General features: G+C 38.0%; 1 protein-coding gene across 2 annotated transcripts in view; it reads right to left on the minus strand.

Moving 5' to 3' along the window:
- Window positions 1-27,019, minus strand: part of SHQ1 (SHQ1, H/ACA ribonucleoprotein assembly factor) — a 119,377-nt gene that overhangs the window by 75,371 nt on the left and 16,987 nt on the right. The window contains exons 5-7 of one of the 2 annotated variants that reach the window (XM_004456219.4): window positions 24,300-24,412; window positions 9,382-9,509; window positions 57-211 (exon numbers count right to left, since the gene is read on the minus strand). In XM_004456219.4, coding sequence (XP_004456276.1) covers window positions 57-211; window positions 9,382-9,509; window positions 24,300-24,412 — 396 coding nt within the window. The remainder of the gene's footprint in view (window positions 1-56; window positions 212-9,381; window positions 9,510-24,299; window positions 24,413-27,019) is intronic. The other variant, XM_012524335.4, reaches the window with a different exon arrangement.

The raw sequence follows: 27,019 nt of genomic DNA on the forward strand, positions 1-27,019 counted from the left end.
TAATCACAGTATCACAGTGCAGCAATCTAAGTCAACATGCACACACACGCACTTACATTCTGCTCTCCTTCAGAGACACGTGTTTCATAGCAATATGCCAGGAGGATATCAATCAAGCCATAGTACACTTGACAATGGGCTTTCTTATCCAGCAGGTAAGATTTATTGACAAATTTTCGTAGCTGGTATTTCTCTTCTTCAGAAAAAGACACTAGAAGAAAATGTCTTTAAAATTAGATACTTCATTTTGTTTTGTAAAACTCCCAATGTGGAAGGTTGTCAAAAATAGAACTTTGACTGTAGAAACTGAAATAAAAAGCTATTTTAACTCTGGTACATAAACAACCTTTTAACTAGTTTTCACAGTATTATTAAGGGCTCTGCCTAATAGGTCTAAAAAAGGAGAAATTTCTAAATATGATCTATTCCTTATTTCCTGTGCTCCTTTGTTTTATTTTTGCTACAGTACTTAAGGCATTTAACTTTAGACCATTAACTGACTTTAAATTTAAGGGAATATATTTTACAACACAAAAGATAATAGCTAAATAAAGGACTTTGAAAATATGCAATATACATTTTGAAAGTTTTATATAAAAAATAGGAATAGTCCCATATATTTATCCATTTTAAGGGCAAAGTTTTGATTTTCTAATATTCCTTACACATGTGCACAAAGTTTGACATAAATGCATAAATATGACCACATGACATATATTAGACTTGTGGGAAGAGAACATTTCTTTTCACTAGAGTCTATCTTTCCTTTCTTCTTTTGCTTGGTACCTTCTCCCCATCTTCATCAGCAGCCTCCTTCACATTTAAAAACCTAGTATATATCATTCCATATTTAGTTCCACACCCATGTAGCCATGTACAAGATACTAACATATATGCAAGGGAATTTTCACCATTTTTCATAGGAATTGGATCATTTTTCTGCAACTAGTCTGTCTCACACAACACTGTCTCTTGCAAACTTCTCCACATCAGTTAGGAGTTAGCTAATTTCTGTAAGCAAGCTAAATATTCCACGTGTACCTTGCTCTATACAACCCACTTCCTCACTGATGGACATTTAATTTGCTTCCAGTTCTCTGCCACTGCTAATAATGTTGCAATAAATGTCCTTGTCATATGTTCCTATGTCCTTGGATACTGGAGGTTTTTTTCAATAAAGTGGTTTCCCCCAACAGTAGATTTACCAGGTCAAAAAGTATGCTTTCAGAAGAGGCTTTACTTACAGCTTCAATAGCTCTCCTTTCCAACTGTCCTGAACCGAAGCATTCCCTTTCCTACGCGTACCTCCCTACCCTTGTGGCAAGAAAGGTAATCGCTTCTTAAACGTCGTTTCCACTTCGATGGATGTAAAGTGACTGTGGTAGGCAACATTAACCTGACCCTGATGAGATGCACCTTCCGTGGGGATAGAAACCATGACCTGCGCTAGACAAATAAATACTGCAAAGGCAGTGGACAGCAACTCGCACTGTGAAATTACGTTCTTAGCAGACTGAAGCCAGCGCCTGCTGGCTTTGAAGAAATATGTGGCCATGATGTGAAAGGCCACGTGGTAAGGAACTGTGGGGCCTCTACGATCTGATAACTGCTCTCAGCAAGAAAGTAGGGACCTCAGTTCTTTAGACATGGGAATTGAGCCCTGCCAACAATTGTGTGAGCTTGGAAGAGGCCCTGAGCTCCAGAAAGGCACAGAGCTGCCAACACCTCCAATACAGCTGTGTGAGACCGGGAGCACAGGACCAAGCTGAACCTGGCTGGGATTCCGGAGCCTTGGAAACAGTGAGATCTTAAAGGGGTGTTGTCAAGCTGCTGTCTGTGTGCTAATTTGTTAGGCAGCAACTGATAACTAATACACTGTTCTGTCCAACAGTATTTCTCTAACTGTAAACTTTGAGCATCATGTTTGTTGGAAATTTGCATCTGTTCTTCTAGTACCCCTTTCAATGTTTTGCCCATTTCTTTTTTCTATTGGATGGCTTATCTCATCAAATTTAAAAATTCTTTGTATATTACATATATGAAGCCTAGTCATCTCATATCTACTGCTTGTCTACTGACTTTAAGGTATCTTTTTCCATTAAAGCTTTTTTTTCGTTTGTTTGGTGGCTATGGAGTATATGTAAATAAAATTAATTTTTTTCGAAGTTAATATGGAACACTTGAGGCCTCTGCATTTTACTCTTGTAAATTTTACTTAAAAAAAAAGTAAATAAAAATTTGAAATAAAGGTTAAAATAAAGTATTTACTTTTTTATATAGCCAAATATGTCCATCTTTTCTTCTACAGGTTCTGGATTTATAGCCTTGGTTAAGGTTTCCCCCAATCCTGGAGTATGCATGAAGTCTCTTAGATTTTCTTCAAGATTTATTGTTTCATTTTTTACATTTAAGCCTTTAATCCATCTGGAACTTATTTTTTCATATATTTTAAGATTTCTGTTTATTCCAGATGAATAGTTAATTGTACCAAGTCAGTTTAGTAAGTAATCCATCTTTTTCACTGTATTGAACCACTATCTTTGTCAAATACATCTGTAGCTTTTCTTGTTAAAAATTATTTGAAAGTATTTTTACATTTTGTCACTATTGGGAATACAGTATTTTTCCCATTTCTAGTTGATCGAAGAGAGAAAAGCTATTTCTTTTCAGACAGACTAAAAAAAAAGATTACACCTTCATTGGTAAGGTAAGCAAGTGTGAGATTGGTTCCTTCTAAGTCTCTTTTGAAGCAAATGATAAGCAAGTTATCACAACAGTCTCTCCACATAAAGTCTTCCTATTGCTATAGATAAAAGACCACATAACATCCTCTGTATTCAATTATTTTCTTAAGTTAACAAAACGTAAGCATTATTAGTTCCTTGTTACCTCACATACAAAGTGAAATACATTTTGTCTTAGAGCAAGAGTTACTGGAGAGTAACAGCTAAAACCACAGCAGTACCTAGGTCCTCACTTTCATAAGTAAAACATGGCCTACAACCTGTCTTAAATCAATTATTTAAAAAAGTGTAAGCGTCTAGATATGTCAAGTTATCTTTAAATAAAAATGTTACCAATCCTTTACCTCCCAAACTAATTCTTAATTTTCCTTTCATGCCTATCAGAGAACGACTTTCAAACTTACTTAAAAAATGTTAAGCTTAGTAAGAGGAGCACTCGGCTTCTAGTTCTGGTGTTTCCTAGCAAAGCAACGTCAAAATGCCTTTCACCTCTTTTTCTCCAGCTTTTCGGACTGCGCATTACATTTAGGCACAGAAAGGCTAAGCTGTTAAGACAAACTCAAAAATACACTGGCTTAAGTAAGACAGAAGTTTCTTTCTCATGCTACCCTCCTGAGTGAAGGATCCAAGGGTGCTGGGGCACGACATTCCCATCAAATGACTTCCATCCCTGGGTCCAGGACAGCTGCTCCAGGTTTTTTCTATTTTCCAATCAAGGGGAATAAGAAGAGAATGGCAAGACCCTTCTTAAAGACTTGACCCAGAAATCGCAGGTTATCACCTCCACTTACTTCCCATCAGTCAGAACTTTCTCATATGCCCACACCCAGCTGCAAGGAAGGAAAGGAACAGTGACTCTAGCTGAGCCATCCTGTGCTCAGCTATAACTCAGGAAGGCCTCTTGCTTAAAGAAGGGGAAGAGGGAGAGTAAAAGACAAGTGGCTACCACCTTTTTAGGCACCAAAAATTCCTAAACTGCCTTTTTAACATTCCCAAACCACTCTCTTGATAGCAAATTATCCTGGCTCTGCTCAAGAAAAAAGACTGCCTTTCTGCTCATCAAACTTGGCAAAAGCCAGAAGGAAGAGCAGATGATTACTTACACCTGATGGACCCTTTTGACATATAATTTTCCTGACTTACTACTTCCTCTCTTATGAGCCTTGAATTTAACATGGCCTCTTTTTGTTTTAAAGCTCCCAGCAGTTTTGAAGCCTCTGTTCTGGGAAAAAATCTTAAAGACACTTAGTTTACATTACTTAAAGCAATATTCCTTTTATTCACTAAAATACACTTAGTGCAAAAAACAGGATTTTGAAATAAATGTATATAATTATTTTTCACCCATGTGAAAAGTCCTATGTAGAAAAATGAGAAGAAAAAAGAAATGTATTTATACAAATATTGTTCATATAAACCACAGAGAGCTCAAATACATTTAATTTGCTGGCCAGCAAGGTAAAGAAATGTGTGGATTTTTAAAAAAAAACTTAAATATAGTGCAGTTAGGTACCAGGTGAAGTGCTCTTTAACGGCTGACATTAAAAATGAAATTATTAAGATAAATAAACTGGGTGTCAACTGTCTCATTAAAGGACTAATCTGAAGATCCCTTAATTTAAATAGAAGCTCTCAGTTCACTTTAAGTGATTCAGTTTAAGAAATCTGTTCAAGAACATACTCATTTCATGATAAAAGTATACCCAACAAAGTATTTAAAGACCCCCTGTATTTAGCAAGAAGGTTTACCAGAGACTATTCTCTCAGGAATTACTTTTGAGATGTTTATTAATTTAGCTAATAGGCAAGTGCCAAGTGTTCATGATGCTGATATCTCACAAGAGAAAAGGCTTTCTATCCTGGTTTACTAATAAAGATCTCTGCCTCCACACAATTCTGAATCACAAAATAAGCATGCCTGTAACTAACAAAACACAAACTCATCTACAAGTGTATTCCTCCATTCTTAAGTAATAATACCTGCACATGTATAACAATTCTCAAAGGGTGATATGGGAACTATAGGTTCAGATGTTACATTACTCACATGTAAGTGCATCAACAAATTATATTTTCAATGACTGTGTACATAAGGAAAGTGTATTTGAATATACTAGGTTCCCCTAAAACACCTTAAAACACCACCAGCTTTTTTGAGCTTTTTCTGAGAGTTTTAAAGTTGCATTTTGGACCAAGCTCACTAATAATACACAAACATGTAAATTCTGAATCCGAACAAAGAAATTAGGGATGATAAAGAAAAAGTACAAAAACAACCCAGGAAGTCACTAGAGAAACTAGAAGTCTGAGTTTCCCTAGAGCCTTTTTATTAGAGCTGTAAATCTTATCATCCAGAGGGCAACTCGGGGAGGTTTGCACACAACCAGGTCTACCCGAGCAGCGGTCCTGGAAATAACCACAGATGCGGTGCCAACAATGCTTGGATGATTGCCACCATGAGCACCATTTGTCAAGCATTTGCATGACTTAGCTACACTACAAAGCAGCTTTGCTATATGGTTCACAACATTTTGGTTAATTATACTTCTAAAAATAATCTACAGTGAAACAAAAGCCAACTAAATGCTCAATTCATTTGCTGGCATTGAGGCACATGGCTCAGGACCACCTCCCCACATTAAAAAGCCCATCAGTACTTTGAGAACTGCAAAGGGGCTCCCATCAGGAAGGACACATGTCAGAAGGTCTTTTTTTCTCCTGAATAGTTCCTAGTTTTGTTACTTTTAAATCTTCCCTTCCTCTCTAGATCCCCCTCCCAAACACCCCTGTCTACTCTGGGTCAACGATTAAATCATTCACTGTCTGGCTCCTCTCAGAGCAATGCAAATGTGTCTACTACACTGTATACTTACTGGAAACAGATCAAGGGAACTAGAAGAAAATGTGCTGCATTCAAACCTTCAGCCTAAATGAGTAGCCCTGCCATGTTCCAACGGTCAAAACTGACACTGACTGTTACCTCTAAAGAGCTCACTGGTGCCCAACAGGATGTCCCTGCTAGGAAGTTCATTGACTATAAATGTTATGTGGTGTCATAACAAGCATTAATGTGCCAAGATTCTTGGGCTGAGATTAACCACTGAAAGACAACATGGGAAATGTGGTAAGTCCATCCTCATGAAACCAGAGCTCAGTGGGAGCACGGCATTCAACACTTCCATTTACAAGCCTTTGGGGAGGAAAATCGGGATCATTACAAAGCAGAAGATGTTAATAAAAGTCTCAGGGCTGCAATGAAAATGACAAGAATCATAACCAAGGCAAAGATAGAGACCACAGTTCATCACCTAAGACTTATCTGGAATTCAAAACAAAGCAGATTAATATTTTATGATGAGGAATAAATCAAAATCCAGCTGTCACCTGCACTGGGATGTCTGGATGCCAACATCTGATTGAAGATGCGTGAAAGATGTAACACCCCATTGCTATGATTCAAAGAAGTGGGCAGAAAGGAAAGGAAGAATGAAGGTGGATAGGGGGAAAGATACAGGAGCAGTGTTCTGTAAACAGTGAACTTTAAGGTTTATTTCTTTTCTCCCATATTTTATCCTGGATCAAGACAATTCAATATATTCTTTCAATTCTGTTTGTCTCAAAATATTTGAACAAGAAAAAAAATACAGAAAAGTATTGATAACAAAGAAGTCTCAGTCAGAAAATTGTAATTTCACAGAGAAGCCATTCAATTCCTGGTTCTCCTACCGTTTTTATTTTTCTCAATAATAACATTTAACATTTACGATATGAAAGATTTTATATATGTTATCTTCCTTAATCCTCATGACAACTCTATGAGGTAAGTAAAATAGGATTTCCACAGCAACCCAGAGAAGGTGCAGGATCATACAACTAGTCAGTGACGGAGCAAGGAGTTAAACTCCAAGTCCCATATTTAGTTTATACCCTATATTTAACCCAAACGTCACATACTTAGAAAAGCTCAAGTTCTCCTACCTTTGATCACATGCCCTTGCTATTTCTACTAATTTTTAGAATGAATTGTCATGACGCTTTGTAGACTATGACTGTTTCTAAAATATCCTTCTGGATATAGAAAAATGGTCAGGAGGGTCAGTGGTTAAAAGGACAGATTGGCCCAGTCTCTTAAAATTATACACAGGAAACTAACTCAAAGCAAGCATTGCTGACACAAAAAACAAGAGAAAAAACAACCTACAATTGATCAAAGTAGAGCAAATCAGCCTTCTCTTGATTTTTAGGGCAACTAGCTCACCCTTGTGGACAGAAAGCTCAACTACACAACCACAGATTTCTTCTCATACCACCTCATTAAAATACTGCACAAAAAATGGGAAACAGATTCAGACCAGTGGGTGTCATTGATGATTTAAGTCTGAGCAAACTTTCTGTGCAGAGCTACGTGGCATAAAGAGTTAACTTTCTAAATTGCATTAACAATACTGCATCTAAAATTTTGCCCATGTAATGTAGCAAGATTCTGAAAGATTCTTAAACTCAAATCAAATACAAAACCTAGGTTCTAGTGAGAATAATAAATGTATGAAGAGTCATTATAAATGCATTAGAGCCAATACTCTATTTACTAAAAGATTACAGGAATAATTTTTCAAACTGGTAACAAAAACCTAAACTCTAATAAAACCTAAATAGCTTAGCCCTTCTCAGTAATTCTGAGAATGCATTACTTTAAAACTTTTTGACAATCTCATTTAGCAAAAGCCAATCCCAAAAATGTTTTCAAAAAAATTTATTTCTTCTGTAAATATTTATTGGGTCCTATTAAGTCATAGGTACTATGCTAGACAATGGAAATATGGCAGGTTAGACAAAGCCCCCGCCTTTAAGATGTTTTCATTCTTGTGGGGAGAAATAGTGAACCATTCAATGAACAAACAAAAAAAAAATGCTGAAACATGATAATTTCTGGACAGTGAATCAAAATAGTATGATGCAGGGAAGCAGATGTGGCTCAAGTGATAGAGCTTCCACCTCCCATATGGGAGGACCTGGGTTTGATCCCTGGGGACTCCTGGTGAAAAAAAGAACAGAAACTGTGTCTGCGTGGCAAGCCAATTCCCCCGTGAGTGCCCACATGGTGAGCTAGTGCCCGCACCAGTGCACACGTGGTGAGCCAGTACTCCGCGCAAGTGAGTCACGCAGCAAGATGACGACGCATCAAAAGAGAGAAAAGGGGAGAGCAGAAACCCTTTCTGTGCAGCAGAAATCAGGAACTGAGGTGGTGCGATTGACTGGGAACCTCTTTCCCTGTCAGAGGTCTCCAGGATCAAATCCCAGTGAATCCTAGAGGAGAAAAAATGAGAAGAGAAGACAACACTGACAGCAAAAACAGCAGGGCAGGAAGAGGAGAAGGGGGAAAAATAAATAAATAAGTAAATAAATCTAAAAAAAACCAACAACACTATGATGCAAGAGACCATTTTGCTACTTCAGATTGAGTGGTTAAAGAAGATTACTGCATTAATTGTAATAGCAGAAAACTGTAAACAATCCAAATGTCCATCATTAGTAAAGAGCCCACATGTCCATGTGTCATGATACAAATATCCAACAGATTACTCAGGAGCCATTAAAAGATTTAGGTAGATCCATAAGTGTTGATATGGAAGATCTACAAAATATACTACAAACTGAAAAAAGTAAAGACAAAGTATATATGAGGCCAAATTTCTTAAATTAAATATTTAGATATGGGCATATGTATCCAAAAATACACCAAAATGGTTAACAGTGATTATGTTTAGGAAGAGAAAGTAGGAGTGGGGAGATTCTATACTCTATTTTAACCCACCCTTGAGAATGTTTGTCTGTGTATGACTGTATGTATTCCTTTCATTTAAACATTAAAACTGTATTTTAATACATGAATAAAAGCCAATTAGTATGACAGAAAACATGCATCTTCTATCCCTGATCTATCTGAAACTGTTAGAATTCTAACTTCCAGACATAATACATCAACTTCCCACTTACAAAGAGCAGTAATAAAATGACCATCTAAGAAAGGGCTCTTTGCAGATAACATTTGTCTTAATGTTAGACATGGCACAGCCACCTCTTGTGGCTCATAAAACTTCTCAGTTCAGCTTTCACGTGTAAAAGTTGGTCCACCTGCTCTCTGTAAGGTACAGAGGACGATAACGATTCCCTGCTTCCTCTTAAAACCACTTGTGAAAACAGGGAAGGACAATTTAAATGCATTCAACAAAGGGAGTGAGATCTAGGTCTTTGCCCACTATTACTAATACTCAAATATCCATACCACAGACGAATGTTCCTATCTCTCAAGCAGTTTATTTCGTAACTACAAATGTCCTCTGTGTTAATTTTCCTAAATTTACTACAAAAATTTTAAATCCTTAAAAAGGACTTGTATGATTCAAAAGGAAAAAGACTTCAAAAGAGATATCCAGGACAAATAAGTCTAATTACTCTGTGGCATTTTCCAGTCAGGAGTAAAGACCCTTTTTCCAAAACTAGCAAACCAAATCATATCTTCAGTTTATGAGGCAATTACAATAGTATGCTTAATAAATAGGGAAGGCAGCAAGCAAGCTTTATATACCCTCAGAGTTTAAAATTAAACAAATGAATCCAAATTTGAATTTCTTACCTAATGCAGCAAGATTGTCTTGCTCCTGACTCTTTCCCAAATTGGCCATCATTTTCGAATATTTATCAGTCCACCAAGGATTATACTTCAAAACCCGTTCAACTGCCTCATCTTCAAAAAAGTCAGCTCTGGAAAAAAACACAACACATTGAATGGGCTTGCTTCATAGGATTAGGTTGGTTTTCATTTTTAAAAAATTGTACCTCAGCTCATCACATCCACACTAGAAATATAGGTTGTAAATTCAAAGTACAATTCAAGAAAAGATCAAGTCCTGTATTTACTTCCTTGGTGGTCACTAATCACCATAAAACAAAAGGTAAGCAGGTGATTAAAGAAATATTTGAGGTTTCTGATTTCTTTAAGTAGAAGGTATAGAAAAGACATCGCAGTCCTACCCAAAAGTCCCATCATTACATGCATCGTTTTTTTAAGCATGTGCACACTTATTTTCTACTAAGGTACAAACTATTTTACTTAGCTGTGCTAATCTTTAAAATACCTTGATTTTAAACTATTGAAAAAGAAAAAGGCAACCTATGCAGAGAACAGAAAACTAATTTTCCTGCATTTTACTTCCTTGGTCTTAAGTAGAAAAATAACAGAAATTATGCTAACTTGCATTCAAAGTTGGAAATTCGTATTCTTGGGAAAAGAGTAGCAAAAAAGTTTAACTCACGATGAAAAACTCATTTATAGTAACACTGCAGTTAATTAGAAACTCAAGGAATTGATTGTTCTGATAGCTTTCTAGCAGATACTTTTATGCCCTTAAATGCTTCTCCTCTCAGTTGAGATGCTGAAAATGATAATTTACTGAGTTCCTTACATATGCCAGGCACTGCACTAAGTTCTTTTCATCCATTATTTCATTGAACTCTCATACCATCTCCATGGGCAGGGAGTATGGTTAATGCCCTCACTTTACGTGGGTAGAAGCTGCAGCTCAGAATAGTTGTGTATCTCGACCTAAGTCAGAGAACCATCAGAAGTGTGGCCAGGATTTGGATCCACTTCTGTCTTATTTCAGAATCCAAGACCTTAAACAACGGAAAATTTCCATTTTTATTCTGGAGGAAATAAAGTACTTTGGACAAAACTGAACAGTTAATATCTTGGAATGGAAATTCTCAGTATTAATTTTATCAGTTGCACAAGGTATATGAGACTAGGATGAAGGAATTGCTTTATAAACGAACCTGTTAAAAAGTCTATTTTCTTACTAGCTATCTTTCTCTTTAAAGTGACGGAAAACTTTTTGAGGCTCTACTACAGACTTTCATCCACAAATCAGGGTGTTAACTTTTTCTATGAAAAGAGTTTCAAAAAAAATAAGTATTAAGAGAAGAAATTTAATGGCTAAAATGATAAATAAGCCATTTATTTAAGAAAAAGTACTGACTTTGTGCCAAATTAAACAGTGGGATTACACGGGTGACAAGATAGAGACCGCGGTGTCCCTCACAGAGTTTACAGTCCCAGGGAGGAATCAAACAATCACGATGCAGCATAAGTACTATGATGTAGACAGGACAAGATTCTACCACAAAATAAAATTGGGACAAGAGGGAACGTTCCTGGAGAAAATGTTATCTGAGCCAAGAGCTGAGTGATAATTAGCAGTTAACCAGATTAACAGAGAAATGGGAGAGAGTAGTCTGAGTTGAAAGAATAGTGCATCAAAGACTAGGAAATAAGAAGGCACACTTAAGAAATTGTTTCTTAAAAGGTGAATCGCTGAAAATAGTTTGCTGTGGTGATCATAATCTTAAAAGCCACATTAAGAATCTGGAAGATATGTATCCCTGAGAACAACTGAATGTTTCCAAGGTTTTATATAGGGGGTTGACATCAGTGTGATTTAGAAACATCACACTCACTGCGGTTTGGAAAATGTTTAAAGCGACAAGCCAGAAGGAACAGAAATAACAGTAGCCTAGAAGATGGTGGCAGTGGCCACCATCTAGAAGCATCAAGAAGCTAGCACCAAGAGATAGGCATGGAGGGAGCTGGAGGAGTCCAGGCTGCAGTTTAGGATTCTGGCCTGAATAACTCAGTGGACAACAGGTAGACAGGAAGCGACCAGACATGAGTGGAGAGAAGGTGACTTCTGGCGGGAACAGGGCTTTACGGGCATGTGAATAGAGACCTGTCCAGCAGACAGCTGGACACACAGTCTGATGCTCGAGAGAGAGAGAGACATGGGGTCGTGAGATTTTAGATAATTACTGAGGCCAAGGAAGAGGCCAGATCTCCCAGGGAAAACTGGCACAGTGAGAGGAAAGGGTCATGGACAATGGAGTGCTGAGTACATTTAAGGCAAGTGTAGAAGAGCTCATCTGAAAAGTTGCTGTTTTTCCCCCAGGGGGAAAAAAACTGTCTTTGTAGAATAGTATTTCTACCATCTCCACTTCCCAGCAAAAAACTAAAACATATTTAACAATGCAGTCAAACCGATGGACTCTAATAAGGGAGTCTGAGGAGGGCTTCCTAGGCTAGTCTGGGAGGTAGGGTGCAAGGACAAGCAAAAATTGTTTAGGCAAAGCAGTGCATGGTGAGAAAAGAGCTGGCAAAAGAATACCATGTATCTTGATTTCTCCCACTCTGTGAACAGTTTCCTCTGTCATTAAAATTCTTCATAAATAATTGTCAGTGGCTGCAACATACAATCCCTTCTGTAAATGTGTGATAATTAACTGACCCTATTATTGAACAGTTAAATTGTTTGCAGTTGACCCCTATCAAAATAAATTTCTGAATTAATTTTTTGGGGAAAAAAAAAATACCATGAGTAAAAAAATCGTGCATGAGAAACGGTGTGGTATGGGCAGGGAAATATGTAATGCTCATTATTGCTGCAGCATAAAATGGGCAGGGAGTGGCAGAAGAGAGGCCACACAGGCAGGGTCTGGGCTGGAGAATTCTCACTGCCAGACTAAGGAGTTAGGAGCTTATGCTCTAAGTATAAGGAGAATCAAGTAAGGATTTAAGCAGATTTTCATTTTCAGTACATGAGACCCCACACTGGTGGTTTTATGGTTGATAGATTTGAAGAAGGCCAGCATGGAGGGAGGAATACCAGCCAGGCAGCTAGGAGAAGGCTACAGCAAGCCAGGCAAAGAGGAAGGCCATAAAGAGAATAACAAATAATAAAGAAATAAAAGGTACAACTTCAGGATTGATTGGATGTATGGGATAACAAAGAGCAGTCATAGATGAATCCCAGGTTTCTAACCTGGGTGACTGGAGTGAAAAATGGGCACACAAGACTTTACAGGTAAAATGATGAGTTCGGTTTTGGACATGTTAAAATAAAGGAGTCAGTGGGTTGCCCCATCACTCTAAAATCCCTTGATCTGCCTTTTCTTTTTAACTTATTATTGTTTTTTAAGGAGGTACTGGAGAATGAACTCAGGTCCTCCTACATGGGAAGCAGATATTCAACCACTGAGCTACATCTGTGCCCCTGCTTTTTTTTTTTTTGAGGTACTAAGGGCCAGAGATTGAACCCAGGACTTAGGAAAGCTGGAAAGCTGGCACCCGACTACTGAGCCACATTGACTTCCCTGGGTTGGTTTTTTCATTTGTTTTGCTTGTTGGTTGTTTTTGTTTTTTCATGAGGCACTGGGAACCCAACGTGGGATCTTCCATGTGGGAGGCGGGAGCTCAGCCACTCGAGCCACATCCACTCCCTTCCTCTGCTTTTTCTCATAGCACTTATCACAATAGAAACATTGGCTGCTCCTCTCACTGGAATGGCACCTTCATGAGTAAAATGATTTTGTTATATTTAGTGTCCTTTGTGCCTGCAATGCTGTCTGGCAGGCAGTTTATTCAAACAAGTATTTCTTGAACAAATAAATGCATAAATAAAAGAATGAGTGAATAAATTTTTAGCCTAGAGTTTTTTCCTGGCCTGCCAGCCCCGGCCTGTGCAGCAGGATCCGCACCATCCAGGAGTCTGTCGGGAAGAAGCACTGCCTGTTGGAGCTGGGCGCGCGGGGCGTGCGGGAGCTGGTCCAGAACGACATCTACCCCATCGTCATCCACGTGGAGGTGACCGAGAAGAATGTCCGGGAGGTCAGGGGTCTGCTGGGCCGGCCGGGCTGGCGGGACTCGGAGCTGCTGCGGCTCCATGAAAGTCTGTGATCACCTTCCTACCTTCATAATGACTGCTTGTGTTCTTGGGAAGATCACTTCAGTATATCCAAAAGCTCAAGCAGTCTACCATCTCTTATAAATTCAAGGCAGTGAAAAATTATCACAATTTAAAATGGTATCCCAAATGTTAATATTATAATTTTTGCCACTTTTCTTATCTCACAGATATTTAGAATATGGACTAAATTATTTTACTATTTCTGCATTCAAAGAAAGAAATAGGCAAGATTTTATAAATTAGTTAAGATAAAAGATAATATGGAAGCAGATGTGGCTCAAGCAGTTGAATGTCTGCCTTCCACGTGGGAAGTGCCAGACACAGTTCTTGGTGCCCCCTGAAAAACCAAAAATAACCATCAACAAGCAAAACAAACAAAAAACCAACTCAGGGAAGCCAGTGCGACTCAGTGGTAAGTGCTGGCTTCCTGCAAAGGAGGTCCTGGATTCAATCCCCAGCCCCCAGTACTCAAAAAAAAAAAAAAAAAAAAAAAAAGATGCACAACTATGTGATTATACCAAACACCACTGGTTGTAACTTTGGGTGAATTGTATGCTTTATTAATATGTATCAAATAAAACTGATTTGTTAAAAAAATAATAATAATATGCTGGGAGTAGGTGTAGCTCAGAGGTTGAGTGCCTGCTTCCCACATATGAAGTCCTGAGTTCAACCCCTGGTACCTACTAGAACAAAAATTTATATATATATATATGCCAACGACTAAAATACAATTTGCTTTGGAAAGAAAAAAAAATGCCTTCAGAAAAAGACTATTACAGAAAGTTTCAAGATGTCTTTAATATATTTGAATATAAAAATAATATACAAAAGGGATTTTAAAATGGCAAACAATGGATAATAAAAAACAATCAGTGTTTATGATTGCCTACTACTTGCCTAGCACTCTGCTGGGCTGCAGAACATAGACAACAACAAAAAAATCACACACACAAAAAATATAATTTTGTTTTTGTGTGAAGAGATTTTTAAATTTTCTTTATAAAGACATTTTAGATTATAGAAAAGTTACATCAAAAATATAGGGGGGAGACTTCTGGGAAGATGTTGGACTAGAAAGATAGGGACTATCTTCTCCTGAAAAATAGCTAGGGAACAGGCTGAAATAGCCTAGAAAAAGATCTAGAGTTTAGGATACCAGACAAAGGCTAAACACCACCCAGAGGAGAAAGGGACAAAGGAGGGAAAACGTGACTACAAAACTGCAGAGTTGAAACTAGCAGCTGCTGCTGCCAGCACCATTTCCCACACTAAAGACAAGTTAGAATTCTCAGGCCTCTGTGCCTGCGAATACAGACAAAGGGGGCTCCAGGGATCTACCTAAGGCAGCTTCTGACCCAGAAATTTAGTCTGCTGTGTCCCATGAGCCCTTCCAGGCCAGGTGGGGTGGCACCATTGTTTGCTTTGGGAGCCAGCAAGGGGCTAAAGACACACAACCCTCCCAATCTGCTCTACTAACAGGGGCTGATTGTTGAGGACTCAGAGGGGAGTGGAAATACTTCTGACCTCGGAAAAGGGAGGGGGCTGCCAGAGAAGGTTAGAGAACTGTTTCAGAGAAAGTTTGAATTACAAGGCTCATAGTCTCCATACAGGAAGTTCTCACACTGATTCTGTCTGTCTTGCAACAAATACACTCCAATCTGGCATTAAACTGAGAACTACCACAGAGCGCCATCTGCTGGCAAACCAAAGAAGTGCACTCAAGAAAACGAAAAATACGTAGGAGAGGCTTTTTCTGGCCTCTATAGCCTACCTCACTAAGGACCTAAGAAGTGACCCTACAACCAATTACTGGGTCCAGTGCCCAGTTTTGAGTAAACAGCAGGACAATCCTAACAATCTAGGTCGAGCAAAGAATCAAAGAGCAGTGGTAACAAACAGCCTCCTGACATTAAATCCCTACCAAAGAGAATGAAAATGAGCATCTAAGTAAACTACATGCTAATCAGATGCCTAGATATCAGCAAAAAATCAAGAGCCATACTAAGAAAACAGAAGACATGACACCAGAAAAGGAAAATATCAAAGTCCCAAAAGAGATGCAGAATTTGAGAGAACTAATCAGCGAGATGGGTACAAATTTCCAAATCAAATTAATGAGTTGAAAGACAATATGGTTAAAGAGTTAGATGATATCAAGAAGACACTGAGTGAGCGCAAAGAAGGATGTGAAATCCTGAACAGAAAAGTAACAGAGCTCATGGGAATGACAGACACAATAGGTGAGATCAAAAACACACTTGAGGCATATAAAGAGCAGACTTGAAATGACAGAATATGTGATACTGAAGACAGAACAGCTAAAATTGAACCAGAAAAGGGGCTCAGAGAGTTGAATGACAACACAAAACACAACAACATGGGAGTTCCAGAAGGAGAAGGGAAAAGGGACATAAAGAGCATTTGAGAAAATAATAGCTGAAAATTTCCCAACTCTCATGAAAGAAATGAACTTACATGTCCAAGAAGTACACCATACCCCAATGTGAATAAATCCAAACAGGCCTACTCTAAGACACATACTACTCAGAATGTTTAATGTCAAAGATAAAAGAGAAAATTCTCAGAGCAGCAAGGGAGAAGCAAACCATCACGTACAAGGGACGTCCACTAAAACTTAGCACAGATTTCTCTTCAGAAACCATGGAGGCAAGAAGACAGTGATATGACACAATTAGGATACTGAAAGAGGAAAAACTGCTAGCTGAGAATTCTTTATCCAGCAAAACGGTCCTGCAAATATGATGGTGAATATAAAATATTCACAAACAAATAGAAACTAAGAGAGTTTGCAAAAAAGAATCCACCTTTGCAGGAAATATTAAAGGAAGGCTTAGACTCTGAAAGAAAAAGACAGGAGAGACTAGCTTGGAAGAGAATATAAAAGAAAGAACAACAGAAAAGATAACCAAAAGAGTAAAAAGACAGACAAAAATAAGATACGACATATGAAAACCAAAGAATAAAATGGAAGAAGTAAATAGTGCATTTACATTAATATCACTGAATGTGAATGGATCTAACTTCCCACTAAAAAGATAAAGGCTGACAGAATGGATAAAAAAAACATGAGCCATCCATATGCTGTATACAAGAAACTCACCTTAGATCCACGGATACAAACCAGCTGAAAGGTTGGAAAAAGATATTCCAAGCAAATAGTAACCAGAAAAGAGCAGGCAGTAGTAGCTACACTAATATCAGACAAAATAGATTTTAAATGCAAAAAAATTATAAGAGTCACAGAAGGGCATTATATATTAATAAAAGGGACAATTCACCAGGAAGATATAGCAGTCATAAATATCTATGCACCTAATCAGGGTGCCCCAAAATACATGAGACAAACTCTGGGAAAACTGCAGGGAGAAATAGACCTCTCTGCAATAATCATTGGAGACTCCAACACCCCACTCACATCATTAGATAGAACAACTAGACAGAAGATCAACAAGGCAACAGAGAACTTGAACAATATGATAAACGAGTTAGACCTAACAGACATATACAGAACACTACATCCAAACTCATCAGGTTATACATTCTTCTGAAGTGCCCATGGATCTTTCTCCAGGATGGGCCACTTGTTAGGGCACAATGGAGCTCAGAATAAATATAAAAATATGGAGATGATACAAAGCACCTTCTCTGATCATAACGGAATGAAACTGGAAATCAGTAACAGACAAGAAAAAAGCAAATTTGCAAATGTGTGGAGGGTGAACAACACACTCCTAAGTAATCAGTGGGTCAAAGAAGAAATTGCAAGTGAAATCAGTAAATAAATTGAGACAAATGAAAACAAGAACACAACTTACCAAAACTTATGTGATACAGAGAAGGTAGTTTTAAGAGGGAAATTTATGGGCCTAAATGCCTATATTAAAAAAGAAGAAAGAGCTAAACTCAAAGATTTAACTGAAAAACTAGAGGAACTAGAAAAAGAACAGTAAACCAATCCCAAAGCAAGGAGAAGGAAAGAAATAAAGATTGGAGCAGAAATAAAAGAAACTGAGAACAAAAAAACATAGAGAAAATCAACAAAACCAAAAGCTGGTTCTTTGAGAACATTAATCAAATTGATAACCCCCTAGTTAGACTAACAAAGAAAAAAAAAAGAGAAGATGCAAATAAATACAATCAGAAATAAAAAGGGTGAAGTTACGACTCACTCCACAGAAATAAAAAGAATCATAAGATATTATGAGAAACTGTATGCCAACAAGCTAGATAACCTAGATGAAATGGACAAATTCCTAGAAATGCACAAACAACCTAAACTGGTGCTACAAGAAATACAAGAACTTAACAGACCAATCACATTTAAGGAGAATGAATCCATCATCAAAAATCTCCCAGAAAAGAAAAGTCCAGGATCAGATGGCTTCACAGGTGAATTCTACCAAACATTCTGAAAAGAATTAACGCCAATCCTGTTTAAACTCTTCCAAAAAAATTGAATAGGGAAAATCACCCTACACATTTTATGAAGCCAACATCACCCTAATACCAAAGCCAGATAAAGACACTATAAGAAAATTACAGACCAATCTCTCTAATGAACATAGATGCAAAAATTCTCAACAAAATCCTTATGAATCAAATCCAAGAGCATATCAAAAGATTTACACATCATGACCAAGTGCGATTTATTCCTGGTATGCAAGGCTGGTTCAACATAAAAAACTAATCAATGTAAAACATCACAATAACAAATTCAAGGGAAAAAACACATGATCATCTCAATTGACAGAAAAGGCATTTGACAAAATCTAGAATCCTTTTTTGATAAAAACACTTCCAAAGTTAGGAATAGAAGAGCAATTCCTCAATATGATAAAAGGCATATATGAAAAACCCACAGCCAACATCATACTCAACGGGGAAAGTTTCAAATCTTTCCCTCTAAGATCAGGAACAAGACAAGGATGTCTACTGTCACCATTGTTATTCAATACTGTACTAGGGGAAGCAGATGTGGCTCACCTGATAGAGCATCCATCTACCATATGGAGAGTAGGGTTTGATCCCCAGGGCCTCCTGACCCATGTGGTGAGCTGGCCCATAAGCAGTGCTGATGCATGCAAAGGAGTGCTGTGCCATGGAGGGGTGTCCCCATGTAGGTGTGCCCCACGTGCAAGGAGTGCACCCTGCAAGGAGAGCCGCCCCGTGGGACGCAGCAAGATGACGCAAAAAAAAAGAGGCACTTTCCCAGTTCTGCCAGATAATGCAAATGGATGCAGAAGAAGACACAGCGAATGGACAGAGAGAACAGACAATAGGGGGGAAGTAGAGAGAAATAAATAAATCTTAAAAAAAAAAAATATATATATATATATATAGTACTATAAGTTCTAGCAAGGGCAATTAGACAAGAAAAAAAAATTAAAGGCATCCAGATAGGAAAAGAAGAAGTAAAACTCTCACTATTTGCAGATGACATGATCCTGTATTTAGAAAATCCTGAAGTATCCACAACAAAGCTAGTTGAGTTAACAAATGAGTTCAGCAAAGTGGCAGGATACAAGATCAACACATAAAAATCAGTAATGTTTTTGTACACAAGTACTGAACAATAGGGAAGAGGAAATCAGGGGGGAAATTCCATTTTCAATAACAACAAAAAGACTCAAATACCTAGGAATTAATTTAACCAAAGAAGTACAGGACCTATATGCAGAAAACTACAAAACAACTTGTAGAAAACTACAAAACAATGCTAAAAGAAATTTGAAAATAACTAAACAAATTGAAAGACATCCCATTTTCTTTGATTAGAAGAATAAATATCATGAAGATGTCAATCTTACCCAAACAGATTTATAGATGCAATGTAATATCAATCAAAATCCCAACAGCTTACTTTACAGAATTAGAAAAGGCAATTAGCAAATTTGAGAGGTAAAGTTCATCCAAATAGCCATAAACATTCTAAAAAAGAAGAGTGACATAGGAGGAATTTCACTGCATGACCCTGAAACATATTACAAAGCTACAGTGGTCAAAACAGCATGGTACTGGCATAAAGACAGACAGAACAATCAGTAGAACAAAACTGAGAACCCAGAAATAAACCCTTACCTATACAATCAACTGGTTTTTGACAAGCCTACCAAGTCAATGCTAACTAGACAAAACAGTCTTTTCAACAAATGGTGCTGGGAAAATTTGCTATCTATAACCAAAAGAATGAAAAAGGATCCCTATCTCACTCTCTATACAAGAATCAACTCAAAATGGATCAAACACCTAAAGATAAAAGCCAGGACCATAAAACTACTAGAAGAAAATGTAGGGAAACATCTTCAAGACCTTGTAGTAGGTGGTGGTTTCTTAGACCTTATACCCAAAGCATGCGCAACAAAAGAAAAAATAGATAAATGGGACCTCCTCAAACTTAAACACTTTTGCACCTCACAAGACTTTGTCAAAAGGGTGAAAAGGCAGCCCACTCAATGGAGAAAATATTTGGAAATCACACGTCCAATAAGGGTTTAATATTCAGGATATATAAAGAGATGTTACAACTCAACAATAAAAAGACAAATGACCCAAATAAAAAATGCGCAAAAGACATGACTAGACATTGTGCAAAGAAGAAATACAAATGGCAAAGAAACACATGAAGAAATGCTTAACATCACTAATGATTATGGAAATAAATATCAAAACTACAGTGGGCTATCATTTCACACCTATCAGAATGGCCACTATTAAAAAGACAGAGCACTATAAGTGTTAGAGAGGATATGGAGAGATAGGAACACTTATTCACTGTTGGTGGGAATGCAGAATGGTACAGCCACTGTGGAAGACTGTTTGGCAGTTCCTAAAGAAGTTGAATATGACTTGCCACATGACCCTGCAATACCACTACTGGGTATATACCCAGAAGAACTGTCAGCAGTGACACAAACAGAGATCAGCACACTGATGTTCACAGAAATATTATTCACATTTGCCAAAAGTTGGAAACAACCCAGGTGTCCATCAACAGAGGAATGGATAAACAAAGTGTGTTCTATTCACACAATGGAATATTATGCAGTTGTAAGAAGAAATGAAGTCACAAAACATGACAACATGGCTGAACCTGGAGGATATTACATTGAAGTAAGCAATCCAGACACAAAAAGACAAATACTGCATGACTGTGTTACTATGAACCAATATATTGTATAATATATTGTATCATTAAAAAAAAAATTTATATGTATCCAGTACATTTCAATGAGAAATATGTTTTTATTCAACTGTTTTTTTAGTTTTTAATTGTTTATATTTTCAATTATTAAATGTACAAAATAAAGTTAAAAAAAAAGGAAATACAGCCCGCCCCTTCCCCCTCTCCAATTTTCCCATATTAATAACATCTTATATTGGTGTGGTACATTTTTACAATTGATGAACAAATAATGAAGCACAGCTACTAACTATAGTCTATAGTTTACATTATGGTTTTTACTTTGCACCATGCAATTTTATAGGTCTTGAAAAAATGTATAATGGCCTGTATCCACCACTGCAAAATCAGGCAGAAAAATTGCAATGTCTTAAAAATACTCTATTTTCCACCTATTCTTCCCTGACCCTCCCCGCAAAAGTTCTGGTGACCACTATCTTTATATCAAGGTTATAGGTTCTTCCATTACTACAATACTAACAAGTCTATGTTGGTCACAGTTGCATAGCCCCCTTATGTTTGTTCATTCCTTAGCCTTGAGGATTTGGGATAGTGATGCCAATTTTTAAAAAATTGCACATTGACAATCAGATTCGACAATAAAGGATTTTAAAAATAATAATAATCCAAGTCATTTATATGAGACTTTTAACTATTTAAGTTGTCTATATAGTCAATTTATCTCACTGTATTCTGCTTGGGCTGAAATTAAAAGGGAGTTTTCTTTAAGCCTAAAATAACCTTGACAGCATGAGATGATATAATGACTTATAAGGACAATCAAACAACTAAAAATGTGTAGTACATTACGTTGGTGTAACTGTAAGTGGTAAGATATTACATATTACATACATACATTATGTCTTTACATATGCAATTTATAAAATATAAATATATAATATAGCACATACAATGTATTATCTGCATAAGAATTAAGGTAAGCCTTTTTCCTCCACTAACAACCACAAAAAAGCATTGAGCTAAAACAATTTTCAATTGAAAATTTAAAAGAACTTGCCTTGTGTTTCATTTAACATTAACACATTTGACTGAGTCACCCAATATAAATAATGAGTAATGAGTAACACAAAAATTACAATCAGCCAAAGTCTGACTGCTACCAGAAAAGTCACAAAGAACCTTTACCTCATGACTCCCACTTCCCCAATTTAGCCCATGACTAAATTTAAACCACTTGTTTAAGAACCATTCCTTGAGAAACGGAAAGAACATTTCTTGCATACTATTAAAGAAAATAAGCTTCTGGATAAAGAAACACAGAAGATGGAGAAAAATAAGGTTACTTAGAATATCACACTTTAAACTATAAATTCCAATTTCCTAATTTCCCCAGGCCATATAGTTATTCTTCCAATTTGAAAAGAGAAGAGATAGGCAGTTCTTCTAATTAAGCTCCCTCCCACTTGAAATCACAGACTTTGTCAAGTTCATTCTGTTTTCATGCTTGTCCAAGAAATTTGCTGACAATGAAATTTCCACTTTAAATATTCAGCATGATTTTAAATGGATTTCTTCAAATTACTCTTCAGTGGACCTTTAAACCCATACTTGGAGCGATAAAGGTAATTAGAAATGGCAATGTAAATGGAGATGAATCTCTCAGATGTCCTCCAAAATATAACATATCCTGCTCTTACCCAGTTTCTTTTAGGATGTTGAACAGCTCAACCGTTTATCATCACATCTCATTCAATGCATTTGCACATCACAAGATATATTTCTACCATTCCAATTAGTATCCTACTGTGTCACAGGAGATAGAATGTTAATCACAAGAGCACCAGTAGCGAAGCTTAAATAGTGTACATGAAAAGGAAAGACAAATGGCAAACGCAGAGACTCTTTTCAAGTCCTGGCCAAGCCATTTAGTAGTGGTATGATCTTGGCCAAGTCCCTTAACCTCTTTTCCTCATGTTGTGAAAACTGAATTAAACAATCACATGAGAGAACCTGATAAGCAGGAAGCACTACACAAATAGAAGGAGACATGACTATTAGAGCTGCCTCTAACTGTAAATTGTTGGTTCAGAGCTGGGGAAAAATAATTGAGGTCTCCATCAATATACAACACCCATCCTCCATACATTCTATGAGAGCCAAGTAGCCACAGAGGCCAGGTGACATTTGCCTCTTTGCAAGATGTGATGCCCTCCCAGTCAATGAAAGACATCACCATCTATGGTAGTTTGAGTCTTCTGTGGACTCCAGAAAATCCTGTTCTTAAAGCAAACCCATTCCTGTGCCTGTGAACCCACTATAGATGGGACCTTTTGATTAAATTCAGTGAGGGGAACTTTTGATTAGATCATTTCGGTTAAGGGTCTTTCATTAGGTTGCAGGACCCAGGGTGGGTCTGAATCCTCTTACTGGAGTCCTTTATAAAATAAAAAGCAGCAGACACAGGAATAAAGCCACAGTGAAAGAAGCTTCCAGATGTTCATGAACCCAGAAGACAGAAAAGCCACAGATGAAGCAGACTGGAGCTGAAACAACTAGGCCTAGAGGAGAGGGGGGAGAACAGTGAACGCTGCCATGTGCCTGTCACCCACAGCTGAGCCAGGGGAGAGGGGAGAGCTCGGTAGAGGGGAGAGCTCGGTAGAGCCACCATTGTGCCCTGTCACGTGGCAGGGCTCCAGTCTTGATGACAGGTGGTAGGGTCAGTGTTAGTGCTAATGTTAGGAAGACCCAGTATCAGCCAAGAAACGCAATACCTATAGATTCAAATTCAAAGAAGCAGAAACATTTTCATTATGTATACCATTATTCAAGACAGAAAAGAAGTGAAATTTTCTCATGAATTTAGTGTTCTATTTTTTCAGCTGGCAAGTACAAAACTTAAAGAAGTAGGCAGGAGAGCTCTGTTGCTGGGAAGGACAACTACAAAGCAACATCTTACAAAGATCACACAGGTACAACGGTACCTTGACACTTTGAGTGTCAAGGCTTTGAGTCATCATTCTCACCTAGAGTGCAAGAAGCACATACTTTTTGCAGGGTTAAAAAGACTCAAATTTTGAAGAAATAAATTCCAAGTAGGGAAGGAGATGTGGTTCAAATGACAGGGCTTCCACCTACCATATGGAAGGACCCGGGTTTGAAGAGAAAGCATGCCTGTGTGGTGAGCCAGTGCCAGCGAGATGAGCCAGTGCCCACACAACAAGCCAGTGCCCACATGACAAGCCAGAGCCTGCACAAGTGATGACGCAGCAAGATGATGACGCAACAAGAGAGAGATGAAGGGGAGAGTCAAGGTGAAGTGCAGCAGAAACCAGGAACTGAGGTGGCACAGCTAACGAAACCTCTCTCCACATCAGAGGTCCCCAGGATCAAATCCCAGTGAATCCTAGCGGAGAAAAAACGAGATAAGAATACCAAAAGAGAAATAGACACAGAAGATCATACAGCAAATGGATACAGACAGCAAAAAGAGCAGGATGGGGGAATGGGGAGGAAAAGGGGGGCAAAATAAACAAATAAATCTTTTTTTAAAATTACAAGTAAATTTATTTCATCCTCAAAAAATATGATACTCACAGGTAATGATCAGGATCAAACTTGGCCAGCTCAGCAGCCAGGCGTTTCTGCCGTCGTTCTGCTGCACATGTGAAATCTGGATCCTTGATATCAATAACTTCACTTAATTCATCCTAAGAATACCCAGAAAAGAAAGAATAACTGCTTTTTTAATGCTATTTTAGCATTTGAAAATTAAATTTTGCACAAAATGTCCAAACGAAGGGTGAATCTAATTGATCGAAATGTAAGCGATGAGGGAAACAGATTTGGATCAACAGATAGAGCGTCCACCTATCACATGGGAGGTCCAGGGTTCAAACCCAGGGCCTCCTGACCCGTGTGGTGAGCTGACCCACGTGCAGTGCTGATGTACACAAGGAGTGCCGTGCCACACGGGGGTGTCCCCCGCGTAGGGGAGCCCCACGTGCAAGGAGTGTGCCCTGTAAGGAGAGCCGCCCTGCGCAAAAAAAGTGCAGCCTGCCCAGGAGTGGCGCCGCACACACGGAGAGCTGACACAGCAAGATGACGCAACGAAGAGACCCAGTTTCCCGGTGCCGCTGACAAGAATACAAGTGGACACAGAAGAACACACAGCAAATGGATACAGAGAGCAGACAACTAGGGGGGTGGGGAAGGGGAGAGAAATAAATAAAAAATAAATCTTTAAAAAAAAAAAAAGTAAGTGAGCCATGATACTATTGAAGACATTTAGATTCAAATCCAGCATATGTTTGTTAAGTACCTACTTCCTCCTAAGCCCTGTAAAATCTTTCACATAAATTATCTGATCACGCAAACAATTGATTAGCATATATTAAGGCTATAAAGGTTTAGCATTAAAAAAACAAAAAGAAGAAGGCAATACACTACTGTAAGCAAGCAGGAACATTTAATTCTCCATCCATTCCCCATATGCCCCTAGAAATTTGAAAATTAGTAAAGGCAGAATGGTTTGAATACCAGACCTATATATAGACTTTCCTTTTGTTTCTTCAAATAGTCTAGCTTAGCTGGTCTCAAATAAGAATTACCATACCAGATTATATGCTACTTTATGAAAAGACTGAAGATTTTCAAGGGCAATTTTGATGTATATGACTTTCCATTTGAAAACTATAAAAGCTCATCTAAGTAATATTCAATTCTACTGCAGTCGTCTTTCCTGAGATGGGTACATACCAATATGTTTTCTAAGCCAAATCCTACAGTATACACACACATTAGGAAAACTGCCTAGGATACCATTTGGTTATTCTTTTAATCAGAATTAGGAAGTAAAAAAACCTTATAAATGTGAAAAGTTCCCAAAACTATACCTTTTTTTGTTTCTTCAACCTTCCCACTCCTACCACCAAACTCCCATGCAAGGCAAGTACAGAAAATGGAAGAAGCTTAAGGAATATTCACTGGAAAGAAATCAAGGAATATAACTTGGTAGAGTTGTGGAGGCAAATTAAGACAGACTTGTAAATGGATTTACAGGCTGGTGCCTAACTGATAGGCTTAAAGTAAACTGCTGTACTAGAGAATCACTAAAATGAAAGTGCACTACACTGAATTAGAAATACTGGGATACAGACTCCCTATACCATCAAAACTTCTGCATAATAAAAAAAAACTTTCCACAATCCATTTAATTCAAGCGATGTCAACAATATTTAATCTAAGCACATTCTATTACAATGAAAGGGTTCAGAGATCTTTTTGGAATTCATTGGAGCATCAGAGCATCTTTAACACTTCTAAGTACAAGCATTCTAGGCAAACTTATAAAAATTTGCATTCCAAATGTTCCTTTGCTTTATACCTTTTGGATACTTGGAACATACTTTCCTCCAGAAATACTATTTTAAATAGGAGATTCTCAGGGCAATCCACAAGTCTATTCAATTCATAATACACTTAAAGTACTAATGATACAAAGAATTTAATAAGCATGCAGCGATTCTGCCAAGGGAAAATACTTTAAGGCTGCAGTATAGTCCATCAGAAACATCTCTTCCTTACCCAGAGTGACCAGGACTGTTCTCCCACTTTCTCGCCAATTGAAATCAGCTTCACCAGCCACAGAGCTGGAGAAGGGCATCAGTGAGGGCCTTTGATGAAATGCATCCACAGGACTTACCTCAAGGTAGCTGGATAACTTTGAGAGCCATTTCCTGCCAGTCCTTCCCCCTAACACCCTAGAGTCACCTGCTTTCTTTCCTTCTAGCCCCAAGGAGTTCCATGGCCCCTACAACTCCCCATAATTCTCAAGGTATCAGAGCATGACTTTGGAGCTAGACAAACCTGCATTTAAATCAGAGCTCCAGTATAAATGTATAATCTCTCTAAACCTTACTGTGAAATGAATCTCGTGCTACCTCCATCACAGGACTGTGTATAGCTTCCTATTACTGCTGTAACCAATTGCTTACAATGGCTTAAATGCAATGGCTTAAAACAACACAAATAAAACAACACAAATTTATTATCGTGCAGCTCTAGAAGTCCATAATCAGTCTCCGTGGGCTAATATCAAGGTGTCAGGAGGCCTGTGATACATTCTGGAGGTTCTAGGGGGAAAATCCATTTCCTTGCCTTTTCCAGCTCGGCTGTCCTCATTCATTGGCCCATGGCCCACCTCACGTGACCTTTCTCCCTCAGCCTCCAGCATCACATCACCTTCTCTTTCGTTCGCTTTCACCCTCTTTCATGCCTCTTGCAGTGTAAAGACCCTTAAGTTTACACTGGGCGCA

Source organism: Dasypus novemcinctus, chromosome 26 (assembly GCF_030445035.2).
Source record: "Dasypus novemcinctus isolate mDasNov1 chromosome 26, mDasNov1.1.hap2, whole genome shotgun sequence".
NCBI classification, from domain to species: Eukaryota; Metazoa; Chordata; class Mammalia; order Cingulata; family Dasypodidae; genus Dasypus; species Dasypus novemcinctus.